Source organism: Scleropages formosus, chromosome 6 (assembly GCF_900964775.1).
Source record: "Scleropages formosus chromosome 6, fSclFor1.1, whole genome shotgun sequence".
In the NCBI taxonomy this organism is placed as follows: domain Eukaryota; kingdom Metazoa; phylum Chordata; class Actinopteri; order Osteoglossiformes; family Osteoglossidae; genus Scleropages; species Scleropages formosus.
The window spans coordinates 29,422,188-29,445,366 of NC_041811.1; the positions used below are offsets into that span (position 1 = coordinate 29,422,188).

At 41.8% G+C, this 23,179-nt stretch overlaps 2 protein-coding genes across 3 annotated transcripts; both read left to right on the plus strand.

The window, feature by feature from the left end:
- Positions 1–2,570: 2,570 nt before the first annotated feature.
- pde6b (phosphodiesterase 6B, cGMP-specific, rod, beta) lies at positions 2,571–12,431 on the plus strand. Of its 2 annotated transcripts, none has more exons than XM_018751116.2 (22): positions 2,571–3,041; positions 4,509–4,661; positions 5,424–5,513; positions 5,603–5,743; positions 5,841–5,915; positions 6,017–6,081; positions 6,242–6,308; positions 6,468–6,515; positions 6,698–6,847; positions 7,050–7,193; positions 7,330–7,395; positions 7,850–7,996; positions 8,354–8,461; positions 8,581–8,690; positions 9,819–9,906; positions 10,037–10,137; positions 10,488–10,595; positions 10,727–10,790; positions 10,870–10,944; positions 11,025–11,108; positions 12,096–12,252; positions 12,376–12,431. In XM_018751116.2, exons 1-22 carry the CDS (start codon positions 2,571–2,573, stop codon positions 12,429–12,431), a joined length of 2,568 nt encoding a protein of 855 aa, XP_018606632.1. The 2 variants fall into 2 exon arrangements, with proteins under 2 accessions (XP_018606632.1, XP_029108837.1); XM_029253004.1 differs by having other exon boundaries at positions 12,096–12,209; positions 12,396–12,431.
- Positions 12,432–21,164: 8,733 nt separating this feature from the next.
- LOC108933515 (heat shock protein beta-11-like) lies at positions 21,165–22,150 on the plus strand. Its single transcript, XM_018750648.2, has one exon. The coding sequence runs from the start codon at positions 21,242–21,244 to the stop codon at positions 21,857–21,859; it is 618 nt and encodes a 205-aa protein (XP_018606164.1). The 5' UTR covers positions 21,165–21,241; the 3' UTR covers positions 21,860–22,150.
- Positions 22,151–23,179: the final 1,029 nt, after the last annotated feature.

Below are 23,179 nucleotides of genomic sequence, written 5' to 3' on the forward strand. Positions count from 1 at the left end.
GGGGGCTGACATTGACATTTATTCATTTATCCACCACTTTTCTTCAGAACAAAAGACAACTCAGAGTAAACAGGGTGCATTTAGCCAACAAAGAGTTATGATTCAATTTGTCCGGTATCCCCATATTTACCAGCGTACAGTACATTAAGAGCTTCATATAGAACTGACACGAAATACAAAGGTAATTGTGACAGATAATTTAAAGTGAGTTTAGGGAGCAGATAGGAGATTAGGAGAGAAGGGTTTGAAAGAGATGTGTTTTGAGACCCATCTTGTACATTGAAAGGATTCCAGCAGCTCTGAGGGGAAAAGGGAGAGGGCTTGCCTGGGCAGTTAGGAGGCATGGCAACTAGATTTACTGTAACTAGGTACATGTAGTAGGGTAGTATAATGACCAGCTGCACCAGATGTTGGTGTCCTCCCTTCAAAAACTGTCTAGAGTAAGCATTGACTTGATCAACCGCTACACCGCAACCAGACCCCTTCGCTCGTCTACGTCTGCCCCCTTGGTGGTCCCGTGCAAAAGGTAAAGCGCGGAGGTTCTCATTTCTGGCTCTGTTGTGGTGGAATAACCTCCCCCTCTCACTCAGAACTGCTGAAACTCTACGTCACGCCCCTGGGAACGAGCAAAGCAGAGACACCTGCGCCCACTCAAGAAGACCAGGGATAAAAGAGGCAACGCGTCCACACCCGGGCGCGGATTCTTGCAATTGCCCTGTGCCTTTGCGGTCTCAGCGGCTTTGCTCAGCACTCGTGTCTTGCCTGTCCTGGTATTTTGACCCTTGCCTGTTCCCTGTTTCACCACCGAGTCTAGATTGTCTGCCTTGCAACGTTCACTCCTGAAAAGACCCACGCCTGTTCTTGACTCTGATCTTGTCTTCTCCCTTGAACCTGATCTACAAGATTAAAGATCAACCCGCAACTGGGTCCACAAACTCGCCCTCGTCCAGTCCTCATATCTGACACTCTGTCTACATTCAAGAAAAGTCTGAAAACTCATCTTTTCCTGTCTCACTTTGCCCAAGATCTCTCCAGCTCATGTACGATGTGAATGTTCATGCACCGTAACTTTATGATCACGCCCAGATAAACCTTTACATAGCCACTACTCTGGTATTGTATATAAATGTTTGTGCACCTTTTTAAAAATAAAAAAAGAAAAATTAGAGGAAGGTGATCAGGATTGGGGGGGGCGCGGTGGCGCAGTGGGTTGGACCAGGTCCTACTCTCCGGTGGGTCTGGGGTTCAAGTCCCACTTGGGATGCCTTGTGATGGACTGGCGTCCCGTCCTGGGTGTGTCCCCTCCCCCTTCGGCCTTACACCCTGTGTTGCCGGGTTAGGTTCCGGTTCCCGGCGACCGCGTATGGGACAAGCGGTTCAGAAAATGTGTGTGTGTGTGTGATCAGGATTAGTCTATCCTGAGTTTTATGCACCTACTCGTGCGGTGAACATCGGTGCATCAAGTGGAACAAACTAGGTTTACTTAAGAATCACATGTCTGCAGTCATGTCTCTTTCTCCTAATGTAATGTACAAATTGTATTTTCTATGAGATGTACGTCACTTTGGAGAAAAGCGTCTGCTAAATGAATAAATGTAAATGTAATGTAAATGTATTATGTCTGGAGTAAGTAACTTTGATGCAACTACTCGTGTGATGTACATTGGTTCATATGGTGGACAGTAACAAACTAGCTGTATCATCCTTCCAAATAAATCTTGTGTCTAGTGTCACTGATCACAATCACAAGTTCAGATATTCGCCAACCTTTGAATGCACATTATATACCTTTGAGCATTACAAAAAAGTACTTGTTAAAATAATTTCAAAAAACTACACCAAATGCTAATTACCTGGTCAACCTGACCAGAACCTCTTGCTGTCAATCGTAGCAGTTACACTTCTACTGCAGGCGATCATGTCAGGGGTTTGCTTTCCCCATTTCTGCATTCACATGAGCAAGATTTTGCACTGCTTGCCCAGTGCCAGGAGTAACTGTGCAGGTGTGGAGACAGTGTGGGTGCTGAGATAATCAGCTAGTGGGCAGGCTAAATAGGGCTTAGCAGTGAAGAGTGTGTTTTTAATAAGAACATAAAGAGCTTGTGCACTGACTGAAGCCAGCAGGGAGAAGTTACGGTAAAGACGAACACTACAGTTGCCAGTACACCACATCAATCTTTGTATGAGCTTCTATCTTCGGGAGAGCGTCTCCCATCTCTAGGTTTCCTGCTTCTTCAGCTCAACGCAGAGAACGTGGAGCGAGGGGGCGTCCACACCGGGCCAGGATTCCTTACTGCTGGGGCAGGTCACCTGACCTGCGTTGCCTGAGCAGATCCGTATTCACCTTCAGCATTATTAGGGGACTCCACTCTGGTAAGAGTTGGACTGCTGTCAGGTGGTCCCTGGCATTGCAGGCTTCTCTCTCCACAACACTAGCTGTCCCTCCTTTCCCCAGGGAGCCTGGGATTACATGCACGTTTCCTTCTCGTCACTCCCCATCGACAGGCGCTCACTTCGTACATTTCTCCCGTTGTTGTTCATAGTCAAAGGGGACTGGGTCCAAGTCCAAGATGAGCGTCACGAAGGAAGACGTGAAAAAGTTCCTGGATGAAAACCCAGCCTTTGCCAAAGTTTACTTTGACAAGAAGCTCAAAGCTGGGGCCATCGCTGCGGTGATGAACAGGCCAGAGTCCACAGTGGACTTGGCCACTTTCAAGGATTTGAGCCAGGTGGAAGAAGCAGGGATCCTGTTCGACCTCATCCACGATATGCAAGAGAACGTTAACATGGAGAAGGTGGTCTTCAAGATCCTCAAGAGGATCAGCTTTCTGATCCACGCTGACCGCTGTAGCCTGTTCATGTACCGCCAGCGCAATGGAATCGCCGAGCTCGCTACTCGCCTCTTCAACGTCCACAGCAATGCTGAGCTCGAAGATTGCCTGGTGCCACCCGACTCAGAGATTGTGTTTCCTCTGGACATAGGGGTTGTAGGGCATGTTGCCCACACCAAGAAAACAATGAATGTCAAAGATGTATCAGAGGTAAATTGTTCGTCTCCATATGATTTCTGCCTGTTACCTGTAACACCTAGTTGTTTTACAGTGTTGCTGTGAAAATACTGCGTTTACTGTGAGATGCCCATGAGGGGTGAGATGTGTACATAATTTATCTTAGTCATAAATAAGGATAATAAATGAACCAGTATGCCAAGTTTTGGATGAAGCACACTTATTCTTCACACGAAAGCTGTACCAGCTCCACAATGAGAACCACCCTATGTATTAAATTAACGGCAATACGGCATTTTATCCATGACGTGCTATCAGAAGAAAGGACCGTAGCCAGATCATAATTAGAGTTAAAAACTAGCTTTTATGCAAGTGTACACTTATCCATAAATATGTTAAGCAAAAAGATGATTAAAATCCTCTTGCCATAATCTCATTTAATATATCCCATGACCCTGCTATGATAAGTGGGATTACAGCACCGGTGGCATTTACAGTCAGCAGAACAGTGAAAGGGATCAGCATGACTGCCACTATCTTTTGTAGAACTCAGTGTGAAAAGGGCAATATTGAACAGGGTGTTACACAAATGACGACTGTACTTATTCACATTCCTATGCGAAATGCATGTCGTACCATAATTGATTTTTGCTCAAGTTCGAGCGGTCTTAACTAGAGAGGGGAAAACCAGTGTGCATTTATTAAGTATATTAATACTGTATGTTCAAGCTTTCTTTAGCGCTGGATGCTTGAGGTCACACAGAATTCTTCCTGTCACACAGAACATTGCAGCTGGGTAGGAAATGGGACATTTACATTTACATTTATTCATTTAGCAGACACTTTTGTCCAAAGCGACGTACATCTCAGCAAAAGTACAATTTATGCAAATGGGAGACTGATTTAGGAAAGGGCCTTCTTGAGCATGTGGTTATGGGTTTAAGTCTCTGCTGGACTTACTATGGTACCTCTAAACAAGGTATCTCCCTTCAGTAGACAGCCATTAGTGTAAAGCGGGTGTGTTAAAATGTCAAATAATAAGCTATATTTGCGAGATTCTTCGTTAAAAAAAAGTATACTAAATCAAACCTGAGTCAAACACTTTCCACAGTACCACTATTCCTGCAGCTGTAGGTAAATTTTGCCTTGTGTGCCAAATTAATTGTTTAAATGCATGCTGTCACACATATTTTAACTTAATCAGTGTGTATGGACATCATGGAGCAAGAGCGGACAAATAGGTTTTGTATTTTTTAGAGCCAGGCTGGGTCAACGTCTCAGAAAGTCCACAGGCCCCAGTTCTCAAGTGTACAGCTCCAGTTTCGCTTTGTGGATCTTCTGTTACCAAGTCTGGAAAACACTAGTGTGGACCTGAGAAACCGTGCTGTGAAAGTGCAAAGCCATGGTCGTGAAATGCGGAATCCTAATTGGCGTCACAGTTGTGCGGAAACATAGAGCCTTGAGGATCCTATGACCTTGTTTGGTTCCTTGTCATCCCAGGACAGTCACTTCAGCTCATTTGTGGATGAATTAACAGAGTACACCACCAAGAACATCTTGGCCACGCCCATCATGAATGGCAAAGATGTGGTGGCGGTCATAATGGCCATCAACAAGACAGATGGGCCGTTCTTCACATCTGAGGACCAGGATGTGAGTATTAGGGGACTAACAGCTCCCTCAAATCACCCTCTTGCACATGCAAACATGACCTTAATTACTCTTACATCACAAGGTTGTAGCTCAAGTCCTAAGAGTAGTGCTTAACCTTAATTGCCCTACAAAACATTCAGCTCTTAGGATGAAACTACTGTCAAATTACCTGTATCAAATTATGTATTTTTTTAAACCAAATCAAAACTGTCAATACAATAAAAATGTTTAATTTATATGTACATATATAATTTAATATAGTATACATAATTATAAATATAATATATAAAACATCCTGCTGTTGTTTAAAATGTAACCATGTTCTCTTCAATATGTTCTTTATAATGAAGTAGGATTATGACACTTTAGTTTATTCTATTCTTTGTGACTTTGTCAAAACAAAGTTCCTTCTTGAGACCATCATTTTTCTAATGTTATTTATTTCAGTTATCCTGTTCAACACATGAAATAATGAAAAATGAAATGTGAAATACACATTGAAATATGTTTATGTTTGTGGCATTATTAGGAATTATTAGAGATGCTATTAAAGGTCTAAAGTAAGTTAAATTTACGTGGCCGTCAAACAAAACCGAACGAGGCGAATTGGGATGATCTTACCTGCACTTTTCGAAACAAGAGAACTGGTCTGTGGCTGTTTCATAGAGACAAGATCACTTGTGCTTGTAAATATGTCTCAGTACTAGTTGTGAAGGAAAATCTCAGCTAAATTCCCGTTTCTAATCTTTTCTTGTCTTGCAGCTTTTTTTAAAGTATCTCAACTTTGCCAGTTTAAATCTGAAGATTTTTCACCTGAGTTACCTGCACAACTGTGAGACACGTCGAGGACAGGTGGGTGAGACACGGACTGTGCCGACCGATAGCGGGTCCGCTCCCGACCGCACTGCCAGCTGATCAGCTCCTGATCTCTCTCCGACCAGCTCCTGCTGTGGTCGGCCAACAAGGTGTTTGAAGAGCTCACGGACATTGAGAGACAGTTCCACAAGGCCCTTTACACGGTGCGAGCTTACCTGAACTGTGACAGGTACTCTGTGGGCCTGCTGGACATGACCAAGGAAAAGGTACGTCTGTGCTCCTCTGAAAACATACGTTCAGAACAGCCATGTGATCTGCATGACAGCAGTGACTTACCCCAAAACCTTTGTCTGAGCCCTACAGGAGTTCTTTGACATTTGGCCGGTGCTGATGGGAGAGCAGCCCCCGTACAAAGGTCCTGTGACCCCAGACGGCAGGGTGGGTGCAACGCTTGTGTGCCCCTCTTTCATGGCGCAAGCTGAGTCTTCTCTCTATCGTATTTTAAGAAACTCACCTCATTCACCATTTTCATGGTTTAGGAGGTCATCTTCTACAAAGTCATCGACTACATTTTGCACGGAAAAGAAGAAATCAAAGTCATACCGTAAGTCTTTTCTCTCCCTTTCCTCGCAGTTTATCTAATGTACTTGAACATTTAATTGAAGAGATGCAAATCGCTGACGATTGTTACAAGTGAAATACTGTAAAGTCCATTTGTATTCTTCTGTCTCCATGTAAATCTGTTTTTCTTCTCCCCGAAACAGAAATCCTCCTGCAGACCACTGGGCATTGATTAGTGGACTTCCGACTTACGTGGCAGAGAGTGGTTTTGTAAGCTCTTCATCGTGTTTGTCTTCTCAAATTCTCATTTTATATCGATGCTGAAAATTGTTGCTATCAACTGTAACTTGCATGCATCGACCATGTTATGACACTTGTATGAGGGTGTACATTTACATCACTAATGATCATTTGTTTAATTTGTGATAGATTTGTAATATCATGAATGCTGCAGCAGAAGAAATGTTCAGCTTCCAGGTGAGAGAAAAAGGCTTAGATACATTACAGGTTATCATTTCACTTTGTTAGCCCTTACTTGCTTTGCATTGTATTGTTATTATCATGATGCCAGAAATACCTTCAGAACAACCTCTGCTCAGGTCTTTGTTTATATCCCCTCATGCTGAAGTGTGCTCATCCACTCCTCCCCCCAAATTTAGCAAGAACCCCTTGACAGCAGTGGTTGGACCATCAAGAATGTACTTTCCTTGCCTATTGTCAACAAGAAGGAGGAAATTGTGGGCGTGGCTACGTTTTACAACCGAAAAGATGGGAAGCCGTTTGACGAGCAGGATGAGCAACTGATGGAGGTAATTTTTCATATTGGATCATAAACATTATTCTAGTTATTCTAACTGCTGTCATGTTGACTAATAATGTATTTGCTGTATTCTCAGTGATGCCTGCAAACTGACATAGACAATCTAAGTATGTTTAATTAGGGCGTACTGGATACCTAGTGTCCACTGACTTGATGTTTAATTACACCCCCCAACCAACCCATCTCCCCAGTCTCTTACACAGTTCCTGGGCTGGTCTGCGCTTAACACAGACACGTATGACAAAATGAACAAGCTGGAGAACAGAAAAGATATCGCCCAAGACATGGTGCTATACCATGTCAAATGCCGTAATGACGAGATTCAGAACATCCTGGTGAGTGAAGGTTCCCACAGTGCTGCTCTCAGTCCTGGCCGCCTTCACCTTGCCCAACCCAATGCATAGAAGATGCATAGAAGATGAACCTGCTTTCACGTTTTAAATATCAGTCTCTGTCCTCTTTTACTTTCAGAAAACACGAGAGTATTACGGATGCGAGCCCTCAGAATGTGAAGAAGATGAACTCTTACAGATCTTGGTAGTCTCCACAATGTTGCGATTATATAGGGAGCAGAAGGGTGGCAGTGCGCTCCAGTAGCACCACTGACTGTATAGCACAGGAGTGGGTTCAGGTGGAGAATCACCCCTGAAATCAGTAATGACTTCAGTGCTGGAGACTTAGTAATAGCACAAGTGATGTAATAACACAACTGAGAGGATGTGAGGAAGACTACCACCTTTAACATTGTCTAGTTCTTCTCAAACAAGTTTTAGCTTAGAATAAATATGCATTATGTTCGGTTGGTGCCAAAGCCAAAAACGTTTCTCAAACAGTTAAGTCTATGCAGTGTGAAATCCTTGTAATTGCTCCAATTTACCGTTTCAAAATCTGTTTATGACACTGATCACTTAGCACAAGTAGTTAAAATCACCTACCAAAAGTAGCTGAAAAGGCTCCATCCCAACACGTATTTTTGTGCATGGTTTTTCAGAAAAAAGAACTTCCTGGCCCAACAAAGTTTGAGATCTATGAGTTCCGGTTTTCTGATTTTGACTGCACAGAACTGGACCTGGTCAAGTGTGGCATCCAGATGTATTACGAGGTTGGGGTGGTCAAAAAGTTCCAGGTCCCACAAGAGGTAATGACTCTGGCATCTAGTAATCATTTCTTTGAACTGTTAGACTATAATTGGACTATTTATGCAGGAGTCCAGTGAGACATAACCTCCATTTGTTCACATATGGCCATGCATTCCATGCATGAATAGAGTGATTTAAAGCAGTAATGGCGCTTATTACTGTTCATGTTAAAGCTGTTGGACAATATGTATACAAATATGTATAAAATATGTCAATATAATAAATTTGAGCAAAACAAAATATAGCTCTTGCCATACAATTAGCATAAACAGAATAAGCCTTTTACCACATTCCACAAAATGAAGTACAGCTCAGTTTAAGATGTAATTAATTGCTCCTTCCTGCCCACTAAACAGGTCCTAGTCCGGTTCATGTACTCTGTCAGCAAGGGCTACAGGAAAATCACCTATCACAACTGGCGTCACGGGTTCAATGTTGGGCAGACTATGTTCACCTTATTAACGGTATGAAAAAAGTAAATTGTGAATTTTCTCCTAATGAAACATATGTCAGTGAATTGGGTTTAAAGCTAGGCTGTTTCTCAGCAATCCTGTTGGTGTATTTTTTTTCCCCCTTGAACTAGACGGGTCAGTTGAAGAAGTACTACACAGATCTGGAAGTTATGGCCATGATCACATCCGGTTTCCTGCATGACATTGACCACAGGGGCACCAATAACCTCTACCAGGTGAAGTGAGTATGACAAGTACATTTCTACCTTCTTTTTCCTGTCCTGGAATTCCTACGGAGCCTATAAGGACAGTGATCCTCAGTATGAGCTGTAAATGACTAAAAAGGCATTACAGATTTTCTTATTAAGCCATTTCTCATTTAGTGCCTGAGCTAATTTTTATTAGCTTATAAACTTACACTTAAATGCCAAAGACATTAAAATTGATTGAAGATTTAATACTCAGATCCTTAACACAGCAGCTCTGGCAGCTTTAATTTGAACACTTCTGACACTAAGTTCCAACCAAATATTAATGTTTAATAAATTACTTGACTAATGTGGATTCTGCTAAGAAACAAGGAAACTAGGTAGTCTATGAAAAGGACCCCCAGTAAAATACAGTAAGAATAAGCTGCTATAATACTTCGTACCCTTTGTCTTGGAATTGCGATGGCACTCCCAACCGATCATCACCACTATCCATCAACCACCCAAGCTTCTACAACATGGAAAACTTTCACAATTAACCTTTTTCATTTATCAGAGATATTACAGCATAAGAGCATTTACAGAAGACTTTTGAGATAAACACCCAACCAAATGATAAAGATTCTCTCTCCAGACTTAACTGTTACCTTCTAATTTACTTATTAATTTCACTGACACTTTTCTGCAAAGTTACTCAGTGTTAAGCTACTTACAATTACCTGTGAATTTAGACAGATGGGGATTTTTACTGGAGCAGTTCAGGGTAAGCATCTTACTCAAGAGTACTATAGCTAGAGTCGGGATTCAAACCTGTGGGTCCAAAGCCAGTAGCAGTAACCACTATACCATGCTGTCCAAGGGTAGAAGGGGACTTTCTGAGTGTAAGTCACAACCTGTTTCTCCACTCAGAACTTTGGTTAGATGTCTAGAACATTTTCCATTCCATCACCTGATGTCAGGTCATTAACTGTTTGAAGTTTATTTATGATGAAAAACTAAAAGCTTTAAACACGGAAGTACGCTGAGTGTAATTTAGAAACCTGTTCTGGGACATTGCACACTATTCTACTCAGAGTTTACAAATAAAATCTTGCAAAGCAGGGGTAAGAAGGTCTAGCCCGTCTCTACAGTGTTTTGTTTGTTTGTTTGTTTATGGGCAGGTCACAAAACCCCTTGGCCAAGCTTCACGGCTCCTCTATTCTCGAAAGGCACCACTTAGAATTCGGAAAGTTTTTATTAGCAGATGAGGTGAGTTTTTTACATTAAGATCATCCCCTTAAATTCATTCTGAGACCCGAAGATTCCTTGTTTGCATTCAGTCACGGTTCTGTTGTGTGTAGTGCAACAAAGTAAATCTGTCTCCTCCCCTATCTTCCAGTCCCTTAATATCTACCAGAACCTCAACAGAAGACAAGTGGAACATGTCATACACCTAATGGACATTGCTATCATTGCCACAGACCTGGCACTGTATTTCAAGTGAGTTTGTTCCCATGATTCCATGTCATTTTGAAATGTTATTAAGTTTATTACCAACTGTGTTAGACTGGTCTATAGAAAAACCCAGATTCCCACTGCAATGATACTGGTGTGAAAAATACTTATTATGGCTTTTAGTTTTCACGCTAAAGACCATATGATTTTTTGCATGTTCAAATAAATGGTTTTTGTGCTAGTTCGAACATTTTTGGCATAGAAGTTTGTAACCTTAAAAATTCCAGCTGTAATAAAAGTTTGAAGTCTTTCAAATAGTGCTTCTTTCATTAAGTATTAATTATTATTATCGTCCTTCTGTTGATGATGAGTTCACAGTTCCCTTCCGTTTACAGAAAAAGGACTATGTTTCAAAAGATAGTCGACCTTTCAGAGACATACGAGGACAGGAAGAAGTGGGTGGATTTCATGTCCCTGGAGACCACAAGAAAAGAGATTGTGATGTAAGTTTGAGATGTAAATTGGAGTGTTTGTTGGGTTTCACGATTTTGTTGATCTCGAGCAGGTGCTTCACTAGACTACACTCTGTGATTGTGGTTTCTGAACAATCCTTCGGCCTTTCCGCCTTCTGCAGGGCTATGATGATGACAGCCTGCGACCTGTCGGCCATCACCAAACCATGGGAGGTGCAGAGCAAGGTGAGGCAGAGCCCTCAGACACTCAGCCTTCAGTTGTCCAAGTGTTCTCACAGTTGCCTGGTTTTTGGACTCTCTCTAGGTGGCGCTGTCTGTGGCTGCAGAGTTCTGGGAGCAAGGTGACCTGGAGAGAACCGTTCTGAATCAGCAGCCCATTGTGAGTATGCTACAGTTCGCTACTGTGTGTGTTTTTACACATATGTGTGTGTGCTTCTAACACTTCTTCTTCATCTCCAGCCAATGATGGACAGGTACAAGGCTGCAGAGCTTCCAAAGCTCCAGTGTGGTTTCATCGACTTTGTCTGCACCTTTGTGTACAAGGTACCACTTTGTCACGTTTGTCAACATTTGTTACTCAGTAGTGTTCAACCAGAGTATCTTGGACACACTGCAGCTTAGGGAGGTCAGTGAAGACCTGGGATTGTTCTGGAGGAAACCAGTAGCTCCAACCTGGACGAATAACTTATACAAGCTGTCAGTGTGCTGTCTGAATATACTGCACTGTAACTGTGAATCTTGTACCAGGTCACATAAAGGGAAAAGCCAGAGAATATGAATAAATTTTTATCCTCCCTGAACCACCTAACAGCATGCACCCTTTCGTGCTAATGACGGGAAAAGTTGCATGAAAAATTTTTCAGTGTGATTAATTATATAGCTGCAATTTTCTTTGAGGAAAGCCCTGATTTATAAGGGTTTCCATTTGAGAAGGGTCAGCAAATTAATCAATTAAATGGCAGTGATTGTTTTTTTTTTCATCTCAGCAAAATCATTATGTTGCTGAATTTTTTTCAAGGAGGACTCACCCCCACACCCAAAATCAAAATTTCAAACTTGCCATGCCAGTATTACTCAAACATATACAAATCTGGCACTTGCGTTGTTCAAAAAAGGGGCGCAGCAGTATTCTTTTAAAGGTCCCAGAATTCCAGGCTATGCCCCTGGTTGGTTGCCCATGCCAAAGGTGAGCTTGTCAGAAGATGTGACACTCCAATGACCTGAAGTTCATGGCTGCACTTTTAGAGCCACTTGCTACAGGATCCAGCTCTGTGACATATTCTAGTACTGTTCTTCATGTCCTTTTACCACCATCAACAGGTTTTTTTACCTTCATCCCTGTTGACCAAGAAGCTGCCATTTCAGCCCAATTTCTCTTCGCAGCCTGAATATACAAGACTTTCACTGAGTGAATTGGCACCAACAGCTGAATTTGCATGCTAGCCCTAGTGTTGGACAAGGTATTTTCTTGATATTCGATGAAAACTTGACTAGACAACATTGTACTCTTTGACTTTTCTCTTTCTCCAGGAGTTCTCTCGGTTCCATAAAGAAATTCAGCCCATGTATGACGGCATCCTCAACAACAAAAAGGAATGGAAGGCCAAGCAGGATGAGTATGAGGCACAACTGAAGGCCATTGAGGAAGCAAAGAAGGCAAAAGAAGAGGCAGAAGCTGCCAAACATGGTAAGAACCCTCCACAGCTGTCCATAGCAGTCCAGGCTCATCCATACATTATCAGGGCTGAGTTTCTGTAATTCAGGGCTGAGCATTGTGTAATTATGTGTGTTTGTTTGCCTTGCTGCACAGCTTCAAACAACAATGCCAGTGCAGGCTCTGGGTCCAAGACCTGCTGTATCTGCTAAACCATTGGATTGACCCAGGAGGAAAGGACATGTCCATTTGACATCCAGTCTGAGTGCACCAGGGGAGAGACTTTGATCTCAACCCAAACCCAACCACAGGAACCTACAGAAGAGTAAGAAGGAACATCTCCTGCAGTCAGCCCATACCAGAACTGAGAATGAAGCCACAGTAGGCAGTGGTTCTGCATATGATGAAATGGGTGATTTAGCAAGATTCATGATCAGGAATCCATCTCTTAGTCAATGATTTTCTTTCTTATTTCTCTTCTTCAAGCGCCTCATTCAGCATTGTTGGTTTTGACCACTTGTGTCATTTTACTTTTTCATTGAACTGCAAGTCAACAGAGAACAACAGTGTGTATTCTGTACTGAGAAACCGATAAGTGGAGCATATACTATAGCATTAAAAGTTAGCTAAATCAACAATTATAGTTTTGTCTAACTCTTAAATGGGCTCATGAATATTTATATACTTATTAACGAGTATCTGCAGTGTAAAGTTCTGTGTCCATGGTTCTCCTTGAGTTGAGATAAAGGGCAGTATGGTGGCACAGCGAGTAGCACTGCCCTCTCACAGCACCTGGGGGGTGCAAAAGGATGTTGGTTTGATCCCCCCTCAGTCTGTGTGGAGTGTGCATGTTCTTCCTGTGTCTGTGTGGGTTTCCTCCCACAGTCTGAAGACATGCTGTTCAGGTTCCCCATAGTATGTGAGTGACATGAGAGTATGTTCTGCTGATGTATGGATGAGTGACCCAGTGTAAGTAGTGTATTTAGCAGTGTAAGTCACCTTGGTGAACAAGGTGTGTGGGCTGATAACACTACATAGAGTTCATTGGAAGTTTCTTTGGACAAAAGCATCTGCTAAATAAATAAATGGCTGAAATGGGCTCCTAGCAGTAGCTGAAACTCTTTTCCATCTCAGTGTTAAACCTTGAAGCATTTGAAGTAATGCACTTCTTTTAACTTTTTAAATTGACCACCTTGACGTATCTCATCCCTTCCAGTCCTTCTTTGTTCGGTAGAGAATAATTTTTGCACAATAGTACATTTTTTGGTACTTTACATGGCTATAATTTAATTCCCTCTGTATGGAATGTGTGGAATCTCACTTGATACAAATCACCTTTCAGAGAAGGTATAAAAAAAGCTTTTTGTATTGCAACATAAGATTTTTGGACCAGGGTGGCATGGTGGACTTTCTAGCCTGTTTGACTGTAGGTTTGAGTCCAACTTAGTCTGTATGGAGTTTACATGTTCTTCCCAAGTCTGCCTGAGCTTCCTTTGGGTGCTTCTGTTCCCTTCAACAGTCCAAAGACATGTGCTTCAAGTTAATTGGTGGCTCTCAATCACCCCCTTCTGCACACACCTCACAGTATATACACTAGAGCTCTGAAATTGCCCATTGTGCGCATGTGTGTGACTGCCTTACAATGGACTGGCGTCCTGTCCGGGGTTGTACCCTTCGTGGTCTAGTGTCCAGTGATTCCAGGGTAGGTTCTGGACCACGCTAAGGAGAAGCGCTTACTGAAAGTGAGTGAGTTTTGGACCACGTGTATTGTCTACAAGTTCAGGTACAAGTGTTACAGGTGTGTGTGAGAGAAAGAGAAAGCACCTACGTTCTTTGGACAACTTCCATTCGGGCTTCCAAGGGTATGTCTCTTTCAGGTACTTTCTGGCATCAAAACACAGAAAGATTTTGCCCAATTGTGCTGGAATTTTGTTTTGAGGAAAAGATAAACCCTTTTAGTAGCTAACAGTGTACATGAGGGAAGAAGGTTGCTGTGAATATCATACTGTACTCTGCATTCAGAAGAGAGATGGGCTTTTTTATGGGAAGTTTTTTTCTTTTGCAATTCATGTAATGATAATGAACTTCAGTCTCAAAATGTACCCTTTTCAATGTTTTTGAAATGATATTATCTATGAGGATATGTACTATTTTCTAACTGTAAATAGACAAAATGTAAATATCTTTAAATATAGAATAAGCAAAAAACCGCTATAATTTCCATTTCCAGATTAAATTATGTACGTACTTTATTCTTTTGTGCATTTCAGTGATGGCAATAAAACAAAATTTAAATACTACATGGTTAATTGATCTTGCATATTAGTTTTGACAATGCTGAATGTTGGTGTCAGTGAAAGACAAGGGGTTTTGTCACATTTTTTACAAAAATATTTAATCATTATTTTGTGTTCATTTATACACCACTCTTTAAATACCTGTCCACAATGAACATGTGGCAAGCAGGAAGTTCAAAAACTTGAGTTATATTGTGACATATGAAACAACTGACAAAAATGTGTAATAGTACATTGAAGCTGAGATGACTTGTTTTTGCTTTTGAATAAGAAATGTAGTGATTACAGATAATGAGGTTTGCAAGGCTTTCCAAGTATGGTCTTAATGTAAAATGACAGTTATGGACCTTAGATCCCTGTCAAAATTACTTTGGTTTCTACATCTGCATTGTCAAAAACACCAGTTTTTTTTTTTTTTTTCATTTTTATGTGACATGTTCAAAGGTGAAAAAATAAACATTAAAAGTGATGTCAGTACTTTTACCACACTCTTTTACTGTTTCTGAGTTGGAATATGTATATATATATGTCTATTTGCAGATTGCAGTGATTGTGTATATATACATATATATGTAAAATATTAATACAATAAAAAGTTTAAATGTATTTAACTTTTAGCCATTTTGTGAATTTTGTCTGCTTACAAACTGCCAATCCTTGATGTGTTGACAGTGGTCCCTTGTTTATTTGTCCCATTTAGACAGGTATTCCTGCTGGTGATTCACTATCTGCTAAAGCTTATTATCCAACACAAACTATCAGCACTTTCCAGACACTCACAGTCAGATCTGAGTACGTCTAATCTGACAAGGTCAATTTGGACACATGGCCTTACTTTACTTTGGTGTCTCTAGTAATGTATAATTCAGGAGGGAAAAAGGTTAGAATGGCAACTGCTAAGCCCTGCCTAACATGTACACAACTGCTTTATTTCATACTTTTTAAGTGATAATCTTGACTGGTGAGGTGCTTCTGAGTTAAAACCTAATTTATTTTTTTTAATCTGATATGTCCTATTAGACTTTGCACTTTCAGATTGGAAGAACAATTGTTCACCTCTACAAACTTGTGTGTTTATTTAGAGTGTCAGGGTCTCCAGGAGCCATTCTCACCTGGCTTGATGTGTTCACTCAGCATTTTCTTATATAGGTCTGTGACCCAAATCCCAGGATTTGTACTAAACCAGGGTCTGGATTAGATTCCTTCTTCACCACGGTAAAGCCCAAGCACCAGAGCCATAAAACAATACGGACACAATTAGATAAAAGCCCAGATCATCAATATGCATTTGCAAGGAATCAAAATAATTTAAGATCCCAACTGCCACAATAAAGTAACCAAGATTATAACCTCAGAGGGCAAAAATATACAGAAAATTAAAGCAGTGAACATTGTCATCTATACAGGACTACTTCCCACCCAAAGACAAATTATCACAATGCCAGACTGTAGGTGAACCCAGGCTAATCTGTCTATTAGAAAAAAATAAATGCAGGAATTCTTACACAAATGTAATATTGTTTTGATAAGCTTATTGCAACATATGTACATTAAATATTGAGCTTAAATATTTACTAGAGTCAAGGCATGAACCTCACATAATAAATACACAATCAACACTAAATTTCAGATCTACAAGAAGTTCAGATTTTCCATGTGGTACACCAATAAACATTTAGCCATCTGCAAGCTTATATTTTTCAAACAAATATGGTTTGGCATTCTTCACAATGCTGTAGGCACCTATAAACAACAAATTCACAGGTCTTCAGCAGCAGACACTGGTGTACTTCCACTAGTGTAGAAGGCTATTAAGGCCTTGACATTAAGGATGCCTCAAATGACAACTGAAGTTATAGCTCCACATGTAAAAGCTGCATATGTTACAACAGATTTAAACCTCCAAATAATGACAACTGCCAGCCTATACTGCTAGTGAGAAAACTGCAATTCCATAAAATATGGAGAGTTCAACTGTGCCATATCTCTTGGGAAAATGAACTTTGTACAATGCTCAAGAAAAATGTCAGATAAACAAATGTAAATATCTTGTCTGATAGGATTAAATAATCCCCCCCAATACCGACTGTGCTGAGCCTGCGCTACAAACATTGATCTTTACCAAAGTAAAAATTAAAAGCTTCTTTTCTACAGTGCTTAAAATCTCCAGCCATTAAAAAGAAACATGAATAATATCAAGTAAAACATTCCTTTTTTAGTATATACTCCGATACCTAATAAAAACTGCTGTGACAGAGCAGGTGAAGATCTTATAAGCACCTCGGTCAGCTCTGTGGAGTGGAATGTCTCTTAGGTTACCACATCTGAAACAGATTCCCTCATTAATTGAATGAACTAAGGTGATTCGCAAAGGAGTTGGATAAGAACTGAGCAGTACAGGTCACGGATGACATACCATCATCCCCACTAGAGGTGGCAGTAGCAGCAAAAGCAGGGATGCTGACAGTAGGGAAGAAGAAAAAATCCCCAACCTGGCAAGCCAGAACACCACAAACATGCTGCTGGATGAACACGATTGCAATGATCGGTGTCTTTGCAACCAACTCAAGATCTTTTGTTGAATTTTTTTTTTTTAATGTTTTTGACCTCTGGCAAAAGAATTTGCACCAACTTAAAAATAAAAGACCCTGGCAAAGACCTTGACCAGGGTATTGGTGGACCCCTGCCCACTCCCTTCTTTCAGCAAGCACCTCATACTACACATCTGTACCACATAGACATAGCTCTGAAAAGCACTACAGACAGTTATTTCATCCACAAATTTATTTTACATACACCTTGGAAGGTAATGGAATTTCTTGCTGACAAGATGAAGTACTGGTACTGATTTCTCTTTAATATTCAAAATGAACAAACAATTTATCCGCTCCAAGAAGGGATTCATTTCAAAATGGTGTCTTCATTGGCTGTTGGAGGAAAGAAAAACAGTGACGGATTAGAAAAGGTGTTCAGCATTCTTAATCTTAAGGAGGTAAACAGCCTAGGCATCTGTACTGGTCTAATATTGGTTAATCTGTCAGTTTGAGTCCCTGTCCAAAAATTAATAATGGAAAGACAAGCTTGACAATAGTGGGGGGACACCACCCAATTATGAGTGACTATAGCCCTTAAACTGTTCCTTAAAATGCCTCCATAAAACACATTACTAAGAAAGACTTTAGGAAAATCTTGCCTCTCCTCAATTAGGCATTTCATAACAATGATGAGCAGAAAACTTGTTCTCCTTCCTCTCATTTTACTCACACACACAGATACACATCCAAACATTCTGAAACCAGCAATTTTTTTCCCCCTATTTTTTCTTTCAAGTGGTCTTGTAACTAATCAACTTGTCATAAGTCTGTGTTCCAGGTTTGTTCAAGCAAATAATACATGGGATGAGTAGTAAAAATAGTAAATCAATACTGAACTTTTAACAGCTAACTTTTCAGGGCAATAGAGCTATGGCAAATCCTCAACAAATTCAGTCACACTATGAATTGTGTAATGAGCAGCTCCTCCTAGCTTCAATACAAACAGTTTAAATTCAGGAGACACACACGGGGGGGGGGGGCAGCTTGTTGACCACAACTCAAAACTACTATTTAGGAGTAGTTTCTCTATTGCATAACAAGAAGAGAAGTCTAACCCTCTGCCAGCTGTTTGGCGATGCGCTCCTGTTCCTCACGGACCTTCTTCTCTTCTTCCTCAATCCTCCTCTCTTCTGCAGCAATTGGCTTCAAATAATCTGCACACCAAACAGGAGAAGCAATAAAACACACACAAGAGGGCAAAAAAGTAAAGCAATGTCACATTATACATTTTTACTAGACAGCTGCAATGACTTGGGAGACATTTTCCAGTAGACTTTCAGGTCACAGGATCCTTCCAAACAAACCTGAACACGCTGGGCTTTACTGTAAAGGTGTCTCACAAAACGTACCATATCTTTTTTTGCCATAGACGATTCCAATAAGTAAAGCTGACCACCTGGCGGTCTGAAATAAAGAGAACATTATTAACTGCAGCTGCTATTCCATCAACCACACCAACAAGGATATCACAGCATTTAGAGCTAATAAAGCATTAAAGAAAAAAACTTTAATAATCTTAACCGTGTAAACCATATAACATAAGGGGACACCAGGAGGCATACTGCTTAAAACAGCCACCTGGGTTGCAGGCTTGAACCTCTGCTCAAGCTACAGAGCTTGAGAAAGGCACTAACCACAAATTACCCTGTAAAATTACCCAGCTGTATAAATGAATGAATAATTGTAAGAAACATGGGAAATTGTCAGCTTAATGTACATGTAATAATGCACCCAATATAAAATTTGATCCCCCACCCACAACTACTTACTAGCAACAGAAAAATATATAAAACAATTACTTTAAATGTTATAACCCAAACAGAGCTACGTTTGGTCCCCATTACTGTAACAGCAGAGCTAAACTAGCAGTTACTCACTCATTGACCTTCAGTTCAAGTAGTCACACAAAACAAGGCATTCGACACACATAGTTGACGCCGCCTATAATACACACGCTTTACACACACATTGTAAATTAAGGTAAGCAGCTAACAAAACGGGTACCAATTTCTGATTGTTAATAATAAATAAAGCGTTGATCCCTCGGCCTGCGCTAGCCAGCGATGACAGAACATCTCTGTCACCTACGTCCAAAGGCACTGAAAGGCACTCTGAAAAACAACGTTGTCTAAAGGAGGACAGCAGGAACAATACGAGCGCAGGGCCTCCTTGGTACAACACGTCCTCAAAATTACCTTGATAAGCGGCGAAACCTGCACAGGGGGAACCATCTTGTTCTTCAGGCGTAGGATAACGGAAGTAACCGAAATCCCCCCGGAAAACAGACGCTTATACGTCACTTCCGCTTTGAAAAAAAAGGTCGAAAATCTGTTGTGACGAATGTTGTAAAACATGTCGGATCACGACTTCGCAGAGTTTCAATTTTAATGTGCGATTCACTAATTCTGTCTCCGCTCATGAAAACGGCGTATTTCCAGAAACCCACACATATATTGTATACGTATAATACGGTGCGTTTTTTTTTTTTTTTAAATCCTCGTTCATTTTTAGATAATGGCTTGTTGTTCACACCAAACGCAGATATTAGTAATTTACTTATTTAGCGTATAATTTCCGTAGCTGCCTTAAAGGGTGAAAAGAATAAGTAGCTGATTGACTAAATATATTTTTGTTGTATTTATTTCCCTGTCTGATTTAATTAACACACAAATAATTAATAATGTCCTGGAATAATACCAATCGGAAACATTCAATGAAAAAAACAGTGAAATACAGGACCTCCCGATGATTAATTTCTAACAAATAAATCACCGGGCTTGACACACGTAAACCCTTTAAAAGTGATCACACCACAAAAATAGTTAAGACGTGACAAATTATCCCACTCTAGAGAAAAACACCCTGAGCTTTAACTCTGGTTCTAGTTCCGCTTCAACATCGGCTACTGATTTACCGATTGCCCCTTTTAAAACACATAAAGTCATACTACAACATTAAAATGACACTACAATGAACATCCCGTAAAAGTAGCACAATATTAAACATGAATTGTCAATGAAAACACTAAATCAACCACTAAGAACAATGGGTCTAAACTTTCTAGGGGACAAAAGCGAAATGAGGTTAGTCCCTATGAGTACATGGCTTATTCCAGCACAAAGTGCACCGTGGTGAACATGGTACACAGCACAGTATAGCTCATTAGAGCAAAACTTGGCTTGGTAAGTGTAATAGAAATGCGACTTGATCCGTTTCATGCGTTCCTTCACAAATTCAAATCAGAGAACAGGAAAAACAGAGAAAGCACCTTTACATGTGAAGCAATGACTTTAAGAACAACTCAGGAACCAACGGATAGCATTATGGTTAGAGCCTTGCCTTTGGACCCAGAGGTTGCAGGTTTGAATTCTGTCTCTGGCTATAGTAGCTGTGAGCAATATACTAATTTCTAAGTAATACTACACACACGGTGGTGCAGTGGGTTAGACTGGGTCCTGCTCTCTGGTGGGTCTGTGGTTTGAGTCCCGCTTGGGGTGCCTTGTGATGGACTGGTGTCCCGTCCTGGGTGTGTCCCCTCCCCCTCCGGCCTTACGCCCTGTGTTGCTGGGTAGGCTCTGCTGTGGTGGGTCGCCAGCACTGAAATAAGTAAGTGCCCTCACACAGCCCATCATGAGTCACTGCTTGTGCCATTCCGCGTACAGATCACATCCCTTCAGGAATGTGCGCCGGGCTTCGCTGCTGAACCCGTTTGCTGGAAATAAACTAATAATGCGAGCAGTCTGTCTCGGCCATGAGGACATGTGGCTTTTTTTAAAACCTCACTACCCTGCTAAGTGGAGCTGGTGCGGGACCATGTGTCACACCCGGGTGCCGCTCTTCGCAGGGGTCGCCGAACGGGAAGGCGGGAGGGCGCCAGTTGCGCTCCAAATAGAACAATGCTCTATGCGGCAGGCACGCGGCTCCTGGCCTGCGACACCCAACCTGCTTGTTTTTAGAGTATGACCGAACGTGCTAAGCAGCAAGAGCCCCGTGACGCACTGCGGGATGAGTCTGGAAGGTTCTGCAGCCGGCTATAAAAGCTGAAACAAACGAAGCGAAAGCACACACACACACCCACACCCAGGATCACTGGAGCCCAGCACAGGAGACCACCCTGAACACGCGGCGAAGATGATGTACCCAGGCGTACTGCCGTCCTCCTTCAGCCCCCTGATGGACTTCCACTGGCCCGTGCGCAGCCTCTGGCCGGAGACACGGCCTCTCTTCTTTCGCATTGAGCAGGAGATGATGAGGCACATGCAGGAGATGAAGCAGAGCCTAGAATTCATGGAGAAACTTCATCAGAAGATCTTCGAGGAGATCGACCATGTGCCGGCTTCCATGGCGCTGAAGCCCATCTCTTTCAAGGTGGACAATGAGGGACAGAACTTCGCCCTGACCCTGGACACTAAAGACTTCTCCCCCGAGGAGCTGGCTGTGAAGCAGGTGGGCAGGAAGCTGCGGGTGAGCGGCAAGTCAGAGAAGAAGCAGGAGGACGGGAAAGGCTCTTTCTCCTATAAATGCCAGGAGTTCCGGCAAGAGCTTGACCTACCAGAAGACGTGAACCCTGAAGATGTGATCTGTTCGCTCTCTGAGGGTCAACTCCGAATCCAGGCCGCCAGGTCAGCGGTGCCCGCGCTGAAGGAAAGGGTGGTGCCTATTGACTGTGCCCCAGGAGTGAAGTCACTGGCAGCACAAAGTCCCAACATGGAGAACAAAGATGCCGAAACAAGCCCTTCCAAAGAATGACAGCCATGTGTCAAAGGCGCTGCATCCACTGGAAATCTAGGTGCATAAGTCTGTGTTTTAATGGTCATGGATTAATTAAATTAATTTTTGTCCAGTTTCAATATTTCTATTTTGTACTGATTTAGAATTAACATGACTTTAGCAGAAGTACTGTTTGGATGAGTGACACTGTCAATAAAATGTTATTTTTGAAAAAAGTCTTTCTTAATATTCGTTCTCTATGTATTCTTGACTTTGAATAATGTAAGAATGTAACTGAACAAGAGGGGCGGCGCAGTGGTGCGGTGGGTTTGGCTGTGTCCTGCTCTCTGGCGGGTCTGGGGTTCGAGTCCTGCTTGGGGTGCCTTGCAATGGACTGGTGTCCCTCCCTGGGTGTGTCCCCTCCTTCTCGGGGGAGAAGTCTGTGCCCTGGGTTAGGTTCCGGTTTGCTGCGACCCTACTTGGGACAAGGGGTGTGAGACTCAGTGTGTGTACCTGGACAGAAAAGACAAGTGAATATATCCTTGGAAGCATTACTTTCACAAGACAAAGTATTTTGAAGCCGCTTTTGTTGTTATCCATAAAATACTACCAACCTGACAGGTTACAGTCAACAACTTGGACTGAAAATCTTTTCTACAGAAGAGTCTCATACACCATGCTTCGTAGCAGGCAATAACGAAAAGCAAGAAAATTACCCTAAAATTTATGCTCAGGTCACAACTTTAAATATTAAAAACGGTAGCTTGCAATGAATACAAAATAAAGTGTGATTATTTCTGAAACTCCAATGTACGTTTACTCTCTTTTATTTCTAACTCTTTAAAAGTCAGTCCTAATGTAGTGGTTGTCTCTCATTTATTTATGCATAATAGCTGAAACACCTAGTAACAAAAAAAAAAGTGCATTCAAGAAAAAGATCTGCCAGACATTGTCATGTTGGTGCTACAGTTTGCGGTGTCTAAGCACACCAGTATTCCATGTTAGATGTGGTTGTGAACGACTTTTTTCCTTCAACTGTTTTTTAATTATTCTTTAAGAGTAAACTTATGAAGTGTTCTAAACAAAATGAAGGAAAAACATAGAAAATTTGACGTTCAGTACTCTAGACGCGTGGAGGGGGTGGTGGCGCGGTGGCGCAGTGGGTTGGACCTGGTCCTGCTCTCTAGTGAGTCTAGGGTTCGAGTCCTGCTTGAGGTGCCTTGCGACGGACTGGCGTCCCGTCCTGGGTGTGTCCCCTTCAGCCTTACGCCCTGTGTTACCGCGTAGGCTCCGGCTCCCCGCGACCCTCTATGGGACGAGCGGTTCTGAAAATGTGTGTGTGTTTCTGAAACTACAAAT